General features: G+C 39.7%; 1 protein-coding gene across 2 annotated transcripts in view; it reads right to left on the reverse strand.

The window, feature by feature from the left end:
* Stt3B (catalytic subunit 3B of the oligosaccharyltransferase complex) overlaps window positions 1-16,724 on the reverse strand; it is a 52,516-nt gene extending 35,792 nt beyond the window's left edge. Inside the window, exons 1-3 of one of the 2 annotated variants that reach the window (XM_045750988.2) lie at window positions 16,304-16,724; window positions 11,435-11,653; window positions 7,322-7,499 (exon numbers count right to left, since the gene is read on the reverse strand). In XM_045750988.2, coding sequence (XP_045606944.1) covers window positions 7,322-7,499; window positions 11,435-11,653; window positions 16,304-16,467 — 561 coding nt within the window. In that variant the 5' untranslated portion in view covers window positions 16,468-16,724. The remainder of the gene's footprint in view (window positions 1-7,321; window positions 7,500-11,434; window positions 11,654-16,303) is intronic. The other variant, XM_045750986.2, reaches the window with a different exon arrangement.
* Window positions 16,725-17,073: the final 349 nt, after the last annotated feature.

Raw genomic sequence — 17,073 nt, forward strand, 5'->3', positions numbered from 1 at the left:
TGTCATGAGCCGTGAAAAGGTTATTGGACTACTACGCAAACCAAACGGCATTCTTTTGAAATGAAAATGACCATTGGGAGTACTAAAGGCTGTCAATTGTTTACTTTCCTCATCAAGGGGGATTTGCCAGAATCCCTGCAACAAATCTAACGTTGAGAATACTTTGTTTCGACCAATACTTTGCAACAAATCATTGAGAACTGGAAGTGGGAAACGATCAGGTATTGTTACTCTGTTAAGCTTGCGATAATCGATTACAGGTCTCCAAGTCCCATCTCGCTTTGGTACAAGAATCAATGGAGCGTTCCATGGCGAATTACTCGATTCAATTACATCACTCTGTAACATTTCTTCTACAAGTCTATCTGCTTCTGCTCTCTGAGAATGGGGAAGACGGTAAGCTGGTACATAAATAGGCGTAGTTCCTTGTTCAAGGGGAATTTTATGTGTAATAAGAGGAGTGAGACCTAATTTTTCTCCTGGTAGAGCAACAACAGCTCTATTCTTGTTCAAAATTTTCAAAAGCTGAGCCACAGAGTCAGGAAAATCAGTAGGACTGAGGTGTTGCGCTTGCACCTCTGGCTGAGATCCCTGTTCTCCTGGTGTGAGTGTACAAACAGTATGATCCATGGAGACATCATCCACAACTCGCACCGGTAACGAGTAATGGGCAAAATCTACAACATGGGTACCAGACTGGAGATGGATATCGGCATTACTTGTGTTCGCGATAAAAAGTGAGACAGTACCATCCTGCACTGTGTGCCAGGAGGGTTCAACAAATGTACCATTCACTTTACATGTTTCACTTTCCGCAATCACATCCGACAACTCAGGCACTCCCTGAACCTTAACTCTTATTCTGGTGAGAGAATGAGGGTGTAGCACAGTGTCAGTAGCCGTGGAACCACTGACTTCAGAGATGGAAGCTGCCAGGCGAGCGAGACAACGAGAATCCGTTAGGGCGTCCCCTTCCAGAAAGTCCCGATACTCATTCTCCTTAACAACTGTACAACTACTATGCTTCAATCGAGTGCCTGTTTTCTCGGGTATGCTACCACGACAATGATCTGACAAACCTACGCTAGCAAGGCGGGTGTCAACAAAATTAACATAATCTGATTGAAGGTTGAACTCGTGGCCCTGTCGATACATGCTACACAAGGGTATGACATGGTCTTTGATACTTATGTTCCAACGATGGGGAAACAATGCAATATTTTCATCAATCATGGTGTACAGACCTAAGAGAATGTCTCCAGGAAAATGAATAATGTCAACAACTAAACATGTTATAGACAATGTGACATCATTGAACTTGAGTGGGAGGTCAATTTCACCCTGAACTTTTACTTTATTTCCTGAAATACCACTTAGAAAAGGTATGTGTGACTGTTTTAAAATAGTAGGGTGCTTACTTTCAATGTCTCTAAGAGCTGAGGGCTTGACAATATTAATTTTTGCACCTGAGTCAAGAAAAACTTTTAAAACTCTACCATGTACAATGGCTGATACAAGGGGACCATCACTTGAGACTGGACAAGTTACTATTTTTGACTTATGTTGTCTGGGATATCTGCGTCTTGTTTGTGTCAAATTTACTGTGGATCCGTCAACATCTACAACTGGTCTAGAGTCAGTGTCCTCCTCTGTCAAGTGTCCAAATCTATTTTGGGTAGCTACTGAATACACAGGGAGGACACTAGGATTGGCTAGCTTGAATTGGTTAGCGGATGGCCTTGGGGGTTTCCCGACGACATGGAGTGAACATTCTGAGCTCCAGCATTCTGTGACTGAGCATTATAATTTGAAATTGCATTATAGCTGGGCTGGGAGTTGTAATTACGAGAGTTCTGATAATGTCTTGGACGCTGTGAGCCTCGCCAAGACTGACCATGGGAGTTACGAGGTGGAGATGTCCTTTGCCTAGCTCTACAATCCGCAGTGTGGTGACCAACTTGTTTATGGTACGTGCAATATGGAAGCCTAGAATGATTAGATTGATGAGGGGGCCGAGAGAATTGTCTAGGAGGTGATGATCTAGGGGCGGACCAACAGTCCCTTGCAAGGTGGTTACTCTTACCACAATGCCAACATGAGGGAGTGGATGGTTGTGGACTATGGCGTTTCGGCATTTTATGAGGCGGCGAATTTGACTGGGGGCTACGAGCATGGGTACGCTTCTGCGACCAAGAGTTTTGAGAATTTGTGGGAGGGTGCTGAGAGCTTGTAACTACATTTACAGCATCAGAGGGTGGCAACAGTTGAGCACTTCGGGGAGCTAGTTTATCTGCGGCATTGTTAATAGCCTCAAATACTTCACCAATTTCATGTTTAACACCAAAATTTTGTTGCTCAACGATTGGTTTTGTATGCTCGGGGGCAAAATGCATTAAAGTACCAAATGCTATCATTTTGGCCATAGCCTCAGGGGACAGATTATTGTCTTTATCTAACCAAGTTGAATTATTCATAGCAGAAACTAAGGCATACAGATACTGATCGAGACGGCTAGTAAACGCATTAAACGATTCACCAGGCTGCATGGTGGCATTGGCAATTTTCTTGACTAACCTATATGGGTCAAGGTCTCCTTTATTAACAAAGCGACGGCGAAAGAAATCCTTAAATTCAGGCCAAGACTGGAGGCTAACAATGGCTTTCTCATCAACAACAAAACGTGCATCACCTTTGGTTGTGTCCACGGCTGACCGTGCAATTGCTAAGTATTCGGCATCAGTAGGCTTAGAAAAACGTGCAACTGTTTTCGCTTCAACCTTACTAAACCATGATTCTAATAAACGCGATTCCCCAGCAAAAAGAGGAATAGCCATTTCCTGAGCTGATCTCTGGCCATTGGGACGAGCAACTGTTCCCATTGATTCTGAAGGGGTTTCAACAGTGGTAGGCATTGTCACAGCCGTGGAAGTAATATTTGAACGCAGATTATAATTAAGTGCACCTGGCATCAGAAATAGTATACACAAAAATAAACACAAAAAATATCAACTTGGCTAAAGTAAAAATGGCAGAAATAAAATTATTAAATTGGGCTAGGCAAGAAAATAATCAAGAACAAGCAATTGTAAACTAAATTTAGCAATCTTTCATTAAAAAATGACTGGAATTAGATGTATGTAAATTAATTAAACCAGACTAAGCACAGCAATTTAGAATAAAAACTGGGAAATGCAATTGCAAAATTTCATTAAAAAGATTCAACACAACAAGTGGCAATGCAAGAAATATGGATGTAGCACATAAACTGGACACAGGAATGTATATAACTCCTATGGTAAAAGTTTAAAATAAAATGCTTAAAGGATAAATTTCAAGTTAGGTCTGGAGAAATTAAAAAAAAAATTTCTATGTTCTATTGTCTATGGAAATCTCAAAAACAAATTTCTTTTATGCAAAAATAAACTGCTAGAACAATTATTTCTTACTTCTCTCACCTTTGAATTCAGTAATGACACTAGTAACAATTAATGAATAATGGAATCATATGCAGGGAATATTGAAATGTCTCAGAGAAACTGTGGGCCTCTGGAGTACTAAACCGGCTCCAATATTTAACAAGTCACTGAATGGTTAATTCACAGGATATTATGGGAATTATTACATAAGTCACTTTTTAACACTTGGCACGTTGTTCTCAACTAGCAATTACTTATCTCAGGGTTGTAATTTATGAGGATCACCAGTAGCCAAAGTAGGAGAAGCGTCGTGAAGATCGGAAGAGGCCCATGTGAGGCGTGTTTACAAACTGGATGCGACGGCAGCGCTCCTGGCGGCGGTGGCGCGAGACTCAGGGACCCCACACTGTTCACGCTAGAAGCACGAAGATAAATTCTGACGACGACAATATTGCGACGATGGAATAACCAGTTGATACTTGCGACGATGGCTGACGACGATTGCAGTAGCTTGCACCCTCACGAAGCTTGATACTGTTAGCTTGGGTGGCGGTGGTGGTGGTGGTGGGTGTAATAGGTGGTTCCCACGTGGTGGCGCGAGGTTCAAAAATGGCTGGCGCGGGAAGCTTCCTTCCTCCTCACTGATGAGTGAGCGTTCTCACAGGAAAATATTGACCCTTACTTCTAAAACGTTAGCCTGGAGTAGTGGTTGATGGCAGGACCCCGGTCTGGCACAATATTTGATGCGTGGGTGGCAGGATGGCGGCTTATGGCGGTGGCGGTGGCGGCGGTTTTGGCTGGAACACGAGGCGATGCTGGGTACTGGAACTTTTGCTTCCAGAAAAAATTTCTGGATCCCACTGCTGCTACCAGTATTCGTTCGCCTTGTTCGGGTAGAATGTAGACACAGTAGTCGCTTCTGTATATATTTATTGAGTGAGGCAAACAGGTGTATAACTGGCCAGCCGAGGTCCACCTACTCTGGGTCTGTGAGGATAACTGAGGCTGCTGGGAGCATGCTTGATGCTCCTCTGTCTGTCATGACGTCAGAGGCCTACTTGCCTGTGATTGGTTACATTTCAACTGACAGAATTTTGAGTATAACAAATCGCCCTATAAACAAGAGATAAAATAAAAAAAAATAAACTGACTATTTTTAACTAAAATTTTTCTTTAATAAAACTAATTATAATTTGTTTTTAATATGCTATTGTGATAGCTGAGAATCATAGACATGATTTCAGTTGACATCTTTGTTTGATAATCGTTTTTGACCATTTTAGAAAATTTGACAATTCAATATTTTTTTTCTCCCTTCCTATTTATGCTACTATGCTGAGACTTGGACCAGCAACCTGTCCTCTTAAAAACAACGTCGCTTTTGGCCGTTTGCCCGTATGGCCGAATATGGACGTAATTTGAAAATGAAAAAAAAAAAATGAAATTAAATTTAGGATTTTTTTTTTTTCAACAACAGTAAGTTCAGGGTCCTCTGATAGGTTAGGTGGGCAGGAAATTCTCATAAAGTTTCAAAACGGTATGAAAAACGTTAATGGAAAGTTGCCTCTTTTAACCTTGCAGAGTAAGCCGGACGACTCAAACAGAAAACGGAACAGAACGTCACTTTTGTGAGTCGATTTCATTTCAAATTACGTCCAAATTTGGCCATAGTGCGCATACAAGCGAAAAGTGACATTTTTAAGAGGACGGGTTGGGACCAGATGAAACCCTTTTCATATACAACTTGTCAAAAAAGTTTGATTGAAATCGAAAGAGTTTTCACTTATTGCATTTTTGGGCAAATTTGGAAAATTACGCTCCTTGTACCTCTATGAAGTTTCTAGTTTCTCCCCCCCAAACACATTTTGTGAAATATATAATAAAAACATAAAATTTATACCAAAACAGAGATGTAGAACTAGGAAACAGGATTGGTCCAACAAAAATCACAAGAGGGCCAGAAAGGAAAAGACAAGAAAATGGATACAATATAGGATGAGGCCTAACCCTTAATTAAACATACCAGCACTTCAAACAAGCAACAAACAAATACACAGCAATGAGGAGAGAGGCAGAAAAGAACTCCGAGAAGCAGGTAGCAGACAAATGTTAAATAGAGCCAGGCCTTTTTTTTTTCTGTAAGTTCATTAAAAGCAAGCTGCATGTAAATGATAAAATCCAGAGATTGAGAATAGGGAACAGGTTCACAGAGAATGAAAAATATGTGAAACACTAAATAAACAGTTCTAAAGTATGTGGGTGCAAAATGAGGAGAACCAGACAATGCCATACACAGAAAACCCCAGAGTACATAGAGGTGTGTCAAGATGACGTGAAAAATTTACTCAAGGGACGTGGAAGAAATAAAACTGTTAGACCAGATGGAATTTCATCTTGGGTGCTGAACGAATGTGCAACATTCCATTTCAACAGATATTCCAGCCATGTTTGTCCACACTACAAAAATGGTAGAAGACCCTCTAAATTATAAACCTGTATCATTAACAAGTGTGGTAGTCAAAACACTAAAAACAATAGTTAAAGCCAAATGGGTAGAACACCTGGAGAGTAATGACAACAGACAGTATGGTTTTTTGAACAAGAAGATCCTGTGTAACAAATCTACTTAGTTTTACGACAGAATCATAAAGATTCTGCAGGAGAGCTGGCTGGGTAAACTGTATACATCTGGAACCCTAGAAAAGGATTTTGAGCATCCCACACAAGAGGTTGTTTAGGAAACTGGAACATGCTGTTTTCAGGTGACAGGGAGACTGCCGACATTGATGAAAGATTTTGTCTTCAAAAAGATGATAGTAATCAGAGGCACCATATCTGACTGGTGGGGTGTTACAGAGTACCACAGGGTTCAGTACTAGTACTAGCAATGTTCATCATCTACACAAATGACCTACCAGAAGGGGATACAGAATTATATGAACATGTTGGTTGATGATGCTAAGTTACTAAAGAAGATAGGAAACGTAGATGATTGCCATGCCCTTCAAATTGACCTACATAAAATAAAAAAGTGTGATGACCTACACAAGTTCTTGGAGCACCATACAGCAAATGGAATTCAATGTCAATAAATGTCATGTCATGTTATGGAATGTGGAATAGGAGAAAATAGACCCCACACATCCTACAAATTATGTGAATAGGAATTAATGAACTTAAACAAAAAAAAAACAAAGATCAAGGGGGGTTTCTGAATTATAGAATGTCACCAGAGGAACACAAATAACATTGTGTGAGGAGCATATGCTGCACTTTCCAACTTCAAAATAGCTTTTAATTACTTGGATGGTGAAATGCTCAAATAACTGCTCATGACTTTTGAGGCCAAAAGTGGAATATGCAGCAGTTGTATGGTGCCCATATCTCAAGAACATTATCAATAAACTGGAAAAAGTGCAAAGGCATGCTACAAATGTCTTCCAGAACTGAAAAACAAGAATTATGAAAAGAGGCTGATGCATTAAATATGCCAAAGCTAGAAGATAGAAGAGGCAAAATGATCACCACCTACAAAAAACAGGTAATGACCAAATTGGCAAAGAAGAATTCCTGAAACCAGCAGCTTTAAGAACGAGAAGTCATAGATTCAAATTAATTAAGGAAACAAAGGTGCCAAAAAAATATTAGAAAGTTTTCTTTTGTAAACAGTGGTAAACGGTTGGAACAAGTTAAGTGAGAAAGTAGTGGAGGCCAAAACTGTCGGTAGTTTCAGAGCATTGTATGACAGTGGTGGCCTGTCTTCCCAGCACGAGTGTTGCTCTCTATGAATAACTAGGTCTGAAGCAACAACATTGTCCTACAAAACTCCAAAAATATGAACCTTATTTAAGCTAATATTACAAGAATACAATTTTCCCACTACTGTACAGACATCCTATACTCACCCACAGGAAGTAAGTAAACATCAAGGCAAAGATGGCAATCCCCTCATTGTCGTAGCTCCCTGCCACCGACCGACTGATATAGCCGGGGACAACGGCAATAAAGCAGGCAGCAAACAGGCCAGCTCCAGCTGACCAAATTTCTTTGGTTAATAAATAGGTGGCAATTGCTGTTAGACCACTGGAAGAAATATGCATTTAAATCAGAAAAAAGATAAACTATTTTCATACGTGATTAAAATAAAAAGCACGATTACTACTACTGAACAAAAAGCTAAAAATCAAATTTCTCAAGACAAGAATAGAAAATCAGAACAACTTTATCCTTTCATCATTCTGCTTTATCCCCTATCCCAAAAAAACAAATATTTCTTCCACCAAGGTTACATGGCAGTTCTAAATCATGAAAAGATCTGCTCTTTATTTTTAAATGCTTAATTTTATATTTTCAGATTACTGTAGATCTTTTTAGTCTAGATTATATTATAAAATATGGTCAAATAACTCGATACCAGGCCATAAGTGTCCAAGAATAATTATCAAAATTTAATAATATTATCTATCAATGGTGAATGAGCAAGATATGTACACACCAAAAAAACTTTGCACACACAGTATATAACACATGCATAGCGTGTTGCCTTGTACACAACAAAGAAGGAAAAATCATTATAGGTATAAGGTGTGTGGAATTTTTAACGAGGCATTCTAGGCAATTTTTGACCTCCTGCATTGGGTTACATTTCTCCTGTAGCAGCTACTTCAGAAGTTACAGTAACACTCACTCTTTTCACCTGTGTTGGTTGCATTATTTAATTACTTTACTAAAGTAGCTTCAAGACTCCGGTTTTAACTTCCAGAGGAGCTGGTTAAATATTACATAATATTCTAAAGGTTTTTATGTTACCTGGACAAGGGTCAGTTTTTGCACTCTCGGACTAAATCTTGCTGGTCTGCAGCAGTCACTTTTACAACTCAAGAATTCTCAGTCATCCCATGAAAGTCAGGCCAATGATACAATGGATGATTTCATACCATGTGCCTAGAAAACCTTTCTCAGTCATCCCATGAAAGTCAGGCCAATGATACAATGGATGATTTCATACCATGTGCCTAGAAAACCTTTCTCAGTCATCCCATGAAAGTCAGGCCAATGATACAATGGATGATTTCATACCATGTGCCTAGAAAACCTTTCTCAGTCATCCCATGAAAGTCAGGCCAATGATACAATGGATGATTTCATACCATGTGCCTAGAAAACCTTTCTCAGTCATCCCATGAAAGTCAGGCCAATGATACAATGGATGATTTCATACCATGTGCCTAGAAAACCTTTCTCAGTCATCCCATGAAAGTCAGGCCAATGATACAATGGATGATTTCATACCATGTGCCTAGAAAACCTTTCTCAGTCATCCCATGAAAGTCAGGCCAATGATACAATGGATCATTTCATACCATGTGCCTAGAAAACCTTTCCAAATCCTAAAAAAGTTCATCAAGGTCCTCCACCCTTCCAAATGGGTGCCTGAAGCTATCTGTCCGTGACAAAACTTAATGCAATCCCAATCAGTTGCGCCAAAAATCTGCAAGAATGCCTCCTTCAAAACTTCTCATCTATTTGTAATTATTTTTATTTAACCAGGTAATTACATAATTTCTGCTATTCTTTCATACATTGTAGTATGTTATTTACAAGATACATTAGTTTATTTACATTACTGGTAATCACTTTATGGCATGTTAATTTTTTGTTCAAGACTATTGTATTACCATTTATACTTTAATAATGATTAATAAAATATGAAAATGACACTTCTTATTTGAAATGTAAAAGAAAAAACTAGAACTATACGGGAAACTGTAAAATTAACTCAAAGTGCAGGTGGCATCAAAATTGTCACCCTTGACTGCCATGTTGGGGAAGGAAGGGGAGATAGGATGGAAACCATTTCATTTGATGAGTTTTTCTTACAAAATGGTAGAACTGTATTCAAAGGGATGGAATATACAAAATATATACATCTACCCTTATTTTGGTTGAGGCAGTGGTCAACATTCTGACCTTTGACAGCCTTAGGGTGATAGGAGCCAGGACCATACAAAAAAAAAGTGAAATATTGTACATTCAAAAATAAAGAATTTGTCCAAAGTAAAAACAATATAAAAATAAGTATACAGTGAAGATCTTCGTTTGCCAGGTAACTGTGGTTATTGTCATATGTTGACAGGGGACCAGGAGCTAAAGTCCATCTAAATTATTTTGTGGCCTATGACTTATGAGACACCACTGAACTATTGAAACCATATGGACAACATTGGTATTCAAACACCAACACAAAGACTTAAATCACTTGAAGACTGACAACACTGAACGAAACTATTAATACAGTACATGATAACTAATTTTAAGGTTCATGTTTCACCAGACAGACTCGGCCTACAGCTGCCACCCACAGTCTACAGATACACCTTATGGCTCAACATGTCAACACCTGATATACATCAACCACTATGTATAACCATTACAGCAAATATATTTACTATTGATCATATTGTGTGTTTACTGTCCCACCTATCAGGCCATTACAAAAGAACTTAAGAAGACCTCTGTCCATAGTTGAACCATCTATATCACAAAACCATTCACAGCAGAGCTCTACAACTTCATACAATAGTGAAAAAAAATTCCCATTTTTCACACAAATATTCACATTAAAGCCGATTAAAATTAGCCCCATTCCCCATTACTTTGCATGTGCTACTCTCACTCAAAACACACTTCCTCTCTCTCGCCATGTACACACACATTGGACTCCCTCTCTTACTAGATACAAATTGGGTAAGTTTAGTTGAAACAAAGATCTGAGTAAACACTGGTTTCGATACAAGGTTGTTGATTTATGCTACAGATTACCAGGTAAAGTTACCGACATGGGATGATCGGACTGTTTTAACTATAGGTTAGACATGCGTACAAGAGTTTGATATGGTAGAATTAAGAGCTGCCTTGCACAAGCCAACACATTTTCTGCAGTTTCCTCAATTATGTTCTCAAATTGACCAGAATATATCACAAAGATGGAACACCCAGCTCCTACTCAATACCATAATCATCAAAGCATTTGAAGCACTTGACTTACACAACAAGGTTTACATAACATGTCTGAGAAGCACCAAGATGTGAGACTTGCCCATAACCAGCAATACAAACAGGCAGAAGGGATGATGACCAAACCCCACACCACAAGATGAAGAGACGACACCGTTTTGGTTTGTCCTGGACTATTATCAAGTCGATTGTGAAATCTCTACAGTCCACGACGGACAGAAATGTCATCGTCTCTTCATCTTCTGGTGTGTGGTTTGGTCATCATATCCTCAGCCTCATTATTGTGACTCCTCATCTGCAAAATAGAAGGGAACAGCCAAACATGGAAAAAAAATAAAATTGTAAAGTTGTATTACCAGGGAAGTGTTTAAATTAAGACAAGGAACATGTCATCAAGCAGAATTGTAGCTCAATTGTATCCAAGATGACAACCAGCAATGGGAGAATATGAGCCGCCCCATGTCCTTCCAGCACAATGTATTCATGGCCAGTCAACAGTCAACTGTCAATATAATTTACTAAACCTTAAAAAGACAATTTGTAAAGGAGTAAATACCAATCCAGTGAAGACTTTTGCCTATAATCTTAACCTATAACCCATTATCTTCAGGATTGAGCATATTCTTTGTTAATGACATACTTGCCAAGTTTAACCTATATTAGTCAGCTGGTTACTCAGGTGGAAAGCAAGGTAATTCTAAGGAGAAAGTGCAAAGCCAGTATAATTATAGTATGTGGCAGGCATAAGGGGGACAGACTAAGGGCAGAAATAGGGTGCTCAAGTGTAGCAGTAGTCCCTAACTACTTCGACCACTGCGGATCAAACACCGATTCTGCAAGATGCTGTCAACACAGACCAATTCAAGTGGATGGTGTTAGCTGTGCTTTGGTGGGAGTTGTATGGCTCTGTATTGATGCAAACATTATGTTTTGGTACTAAACCACATTCGTTCTACATAGGTTTTGGTTTTTGAACAAAATAAATGCATCACTTGTCTCACCTGAAAATAGGTGCCAAGAAGACACATATATCTCTTATATGTACTGGGATATTGAGTAAATTAAGTACATAGTGTATACTGCCCGATGTGACCATGAGCCCTGGGTACACCGTGCCTCCTACTATCCTCCCAAGAGGGTACCATGCCCTCTCATCAAACCAGTTAAGGAAGTTGTAAAACCCATTCGTTACCATATGGGCAGTCGCTCTGTAGTTGAACCTGTGGATATAGTAAAAAGAATTAAATTACCTCTTGAGAAAAGGAATATGCACTGTAAAAGTTTCACTTTACAACAAACTGCATGCAAACTGTAGAGCCTAGATTTAAGAGGATTATCATACACGAGTGTAAGATAATCTTTAATGATAACAAAGTTGATCTTTGTATTGAGCAAATCATTTCTAAGGAATTTGGCAATGTTAAAAATACTGTATCAGCATTTGCTCTTTAAAAACACATACAGGAAGACATTCATGTCATAGAACAAAACTGTTGATGACTAACCTTACCCAGGAATAGGTACCCAGTTGCCCTATTCCTCAGTAACTATTTACTGCTAGATGAACAGTGCCATGAAGAGTGAGGAAATGTGCCCAAATGTCTCGTCTTTCCCAGAAAAAACTAATCCAATCAGTTGTCAAATCAGCACATCCTCCTAAGGTTTCTGAACGTCAAGGAAATTGTCGTACTAAAGTGCCCTTATTCTAACCTACCAGAGGACCCAAAACAGAAAACAGGGCAGTATGTCAATTTTGCGAGCTACCACCATTTCTAGAATAAGTTTTGGCCTTGGGTAGAGTATACTTCAAAATGTGACATTCTATTAAGAAGACTGGTTCATCAAATACAGTACCACCTATAGTTATACTGTGTAAGTCATTTGATTCAATGTAATAAATTCACCTGCAAATAAGCAACTTCTGTTGATCTGAAAAAAATAACTTCAGGGTCTTTCCATGACAAATCATCACAGATGCCAACCAAACCACCACATATTTACACAAAATTTGAAAGGATGTTAGAGTACATGAAGTAACATACTGTACACGCCAAATTTTAGTTCTCGATGATGCATGATATTTATATGCTGCAGAGAGGGCACTGATTTGTTATAAGTTTTCCTCAAAGTTGTATATGACAGTACATTTCATTCTCAAATACTGTAATTTCCACAAACAAGTGCAATGGCATTTCGTGGATTGTGAGGTATGCTACCTGCTTGATGGGGTTCTGAGAGTTCTACTCCCCAAGCCCGGCTCGAGGCCAGGCCTGACTCAAACACATACAGGTACAGGCGAAAAACCTGTACGGTCATGATCTTTTACTCCTGTCCCCGAGGCCATCCCAAAGTGAAACTTATACTATGGAGAGAATGCATTTTAACTGACATTTTCCCCCCAAAAAAAATTTACATTCAAGAAGAAAGGTCATGTCATGAGATCTTGAAATTAACAAATTCAATATTTAATGTAAAATTAACTTGAATGAAACCATGCTTCCTTATCTTTGAAACATATGAAGGTTCTACTTCAATAGAAGCAAAGTTATGACTTTTTATTGTTGAACTTTTAAGTAAAATTTGTTTTATTTCACTCACATTGGCAACCCTGCTGCTATATAAATATTTACCCAAATTTACCTGAGGGCCTCTCTCTGGTGGCCTTGACAAACACAGGAAGCTGGTAGCTTATCAAAGGTCCTCCCTCTTGTAAATGATTTGATCTAGCTGGATTTTGAAATTCAGTAGTTATGGCATTTATGGCTTTGGCGGGTAGACGGTTCCGTGGGTTTATAATCCTATGGGTAAAAAAGCTTCTCCTGTTTTCTGTCCTGCATTGGGGCTTGTTGCATTTGAAACCATTGTTCCTTGTTTATGTTATACAGTATCTGATCTTTTAAAAAAGTTGTCTGGATCAGTGTCATCAAGATTGTTCAGTACAGTATTATAAGAGTTTTGGAGAGATCAGCCTTGTCATTTATAATTTGCAGTGTTAGCCCTGAAGCCCTCACCCATTCCTAGTATGAGAATTTACTTAGTTTTGGAAGTATTTTTGTTGCCCAGTGTTGGAACTTTCTCCAAAGCAGCTATGTCTTTCTGAACATGAGGTTTCATGCTTGGATATAATAATCCAAGTGAAGGCACACTAGAGACTTACATAGTTGAATATCTCCCATCTTTACCTTGAAGCCAAAGATCTGCTTGACTATTCCTACAGTTTGGTTAGCTTGTTTTAAGTGCAGCTCACACTTGTTGTGCAACTTTCAGTGAATGATGGATTCTGACTCCAAGGTCCTTTTCTTTATCAAAATGCTGCAAGGTAATATTGTTAATTTGGAAGTTGATATGGATTGTTATGCCCCACATGCAATGTCTTGCATTTTTTTATTCAGTACAGTATTAAAAAGCCTTTGCCATTCTTCTGACCATTTGTGGAATTCATGCAGATCTCTTTGTAAGGCCTCAATATTTATGAATTATAAATAAAATATCAATAAAGCCTCAATAAAATATTACCTCATACTTTATCATAAATCTTAAGTGTCATCTGCAAATATCATGTAGTTTGTAATATTCTCATCTATGTCATTGATGTATACTCTGATAAAAAGGGTTGGCCCAAAAATGAACCCTTGCAGTACCCCATTCACCACATTTCTTGTCAGATTCTTTTCTGACTAGAATGACCCTTTGCTTCCTTTGTTTTATCCCTTCTATTATTCTACCATTTATTCCATGTGCCTGCATTTCCTTTCTAATCTTTCATGTAGTATGTTATCCAAAGCTTTAGGAAAGTCCATGAATACACTACATCTACTGGGAGTCCATTGTTTCAATACCTGTACACAGTTTCCAGAAATGTGAGGTTTGTAAGGCAGGATCTTATTTTAACAAACCCATGTGGCTTTGATTTTACTAGACTGTTCACAGAAATGGTGAATGATTCCCTCCGTCAGGATTGTCTCCATGAGCTTGCAATGCTTCTGAGTCAAGCCGATCAGACAGTAGTTTTCTGGAGCTGGTACTAGACAGTTTTTTGCATTTTTGCATATGTAAGTTACTTCATGTCCTTACCATCCTATCAAATTTCATAAAAATCTGGGTTGGTCGGTTTGAAAAGCCCCCTTTTTGTAATGATTTATGGCTACAGGGCTAACACTGCAAATTAGACATGACAGGGCTGATGTGACAGGGCTGATTTCACTGAAACTTAAAATGCTGAACAATTTGGAGGATATTGATCCAGACTATTTCTTTAAAAGATCAGATGTAACTAATACAAGGAGCAATAACTTCAAGCTTAGCAAGCCGCAATGCAGAACAAAAAGCAGATGCTTTTTCACCCAAAAGGTTATGAATCCGTGGAACTGCCTACCTGCCGAAGCCATAAATACCGAAACGTTATTTCAAGATCCAGCCGATTCAAGTCATCAGGACAAATGAGGGGACCTTTAACATGGAACTGGTTTCCTGTCCTCATCAAGGCCACTAGTGAGATGATAGTATAGTCCTCAGGTAAATTGAGATAATGTACTATGGCTATACATCATAATCCTGCTCTAGCAGACTAAATGTGACTAGACTTTTGTTTCACCCAAGGATTTGGGCCCAATAATTATTTTGCCACTTTTTGATAATGCCAGTTTTTATTTATCAGTTTATCCTAAATTGTAGAAGACATCATTGGCCATATCATTTATAGAAAAAATATATATAAAGCATTTGAAGTATACTGGAAGGTAAAATTGAGGAAGTGAAAAAAATATTAAGCACAAATTATTCCTCGTTACCATGTACACTAGAGGCACAATGTCTGCATGAAATACAGTTGTCCAACACTAATTTTTCTGAGGTTGTGCCTATTTAGGAAATCCTTTAATATTTATTCACAGCAAAACTATTCATATCTTTTTTTTTTCCATACTCTATGAGCAAAGTTTACTGCTACTGCAAATCATAATATTAGTACCAGCATGCTGTACGATGTTGTTGTACCTACTGCCAAAACCTGACTGAACAGACTTCATCATCCTCCTCATCACTGCATCACACTAGCCCTTAAACCCTGTCTTTTGACCTAGTGTAAAGAAAGTAAGCCCATTGACTTTACCATGCCCATGGTTAAAGGCTAGTGTGATCCTTTGCTGAAGATTTCCCATGGTGTATAATGGAAACCCAATGCAATTACTGTACCATAAAATTTATGGAAACATGGCAGCCCAGCTAACACAGCCACATGTCCCTGCAGGAGAGGGTACCCAACCCAGCTGTCCACCCCTGCAGGAAAGGTTACCCAACGCAGCTGTCCACCCCTGCAGGAAAGGGTACCCAACCCAGCTGTCCACCCCTGCAGGAAAGTGTACCCAACGCAGCTGTCCACCCCTGCAGGAAAGGGTACCCAACCCAGCTGCCCACCCCTGCAGGAAAGGTTACCCAACGCAGCTGCCCACCCCTGCAGGAAAGGTTACCCAACCAACGCAGTGTCCACCCATATAAGAATGGGTACCCAACTGATGTTATGCCTGCACCAAAGGGGGGGAGAAGAAAAAAAAAAAAAAAAAAAAAAAAAAAAAAAAAAAAAGAGAGTACCCAGCCAACAGTACCCATCATTACGGAAAGATTACCCAAACAACGTAGCACTTCGCCCCAAGGGCTGGTACACACCCTACATAGGAAGGTACCCAAACAATGCCATGCCCAACCCCTTACTGGCTGGTACCCAAATGACAACACCCAACTAACCTTAGTTTAACTAGGCTCAATATTCTGTTAATTCTCCAGATATTGGAGAGAAATATGTAAATCTTATCGTGACAGGATAAGTTCCCGACAGCCCAGAGGAACATGAGTCTTAGCCATGAGGGACTCACCAGGGATCAAACTCATGAATGATGCTCTCGAAGCGTATGACGGCGAAGAGCCTGGAGAGGAAGCCGGCGAGCCAGGCTAACATGAGCACCGTGAACACCAGCAGGCTCTTCACCCCCAGGGGGCTGGACATGCTGGACATGGTCTTGGGCTGCGTGCGCCCCATGCCGGTCCGTGTGTGTCTCTACCACCGTGCCTCAACGTGCCGTCATGGGCGGCGTGCTCTACCGCAGGTGGTGGTGTGTGTGTGGTGTGGGGGGCCACGCCTCGCGTCTCCTCGAGCCCCGGGGTTATCAGAGTTCAGCAGGAGGCAGAGGGGATGGTGAGCGCCATGGGGTCCACCTGTCACACACCATGTAAACAAACCCCGGCTGTGGCTGCTGCTGCCGGTGGCAATGTGCTATTGGTCGCCCGCTGACACCTGCCGCCCGCCGCGCGCAACCCTCCTCTACTCCCCGCCACATTACCATACTCTACACCTCGATTTTCCATCTAATTCTCGCTTTACAAAGTTTACACATAGTTTACCGTCAAGGCGCGATACCCCTCGGTCATTATAATGCCTTCATTCAGCTATACCTCACAGCTAAACCTCCCTATCCCTGTAGACACTCTTAGGTAAGCACATTCTAATTTATAATCGGCTTCGCTTACATCTAATTCAAATTCAAATTCTGTATTCAGGTAAAATTACATATATAGAAGATGAGCTACAAACATAAAGTTGGAATTACAGATAGAGCTAGTACATACAATACCTAAACCCACTATA

The sequence above is a fragment of the Procambarus clarkii genome, chromosome 52 (genome assembly GCF_040958095.1).
Source record: "Procambarus clarkii isolate CNS0578487 chromosome 52, FALCON_Pclarkii_2.0, whole genome shotgun sequence".
Classification (NCBI taxonomy): domain Eukaryota; kingdom Metazoa; phylum Arthropoda; class Malacostraca; order Decapoda; family Cambaridae; genus Procambarus; species Procambarus clarkii.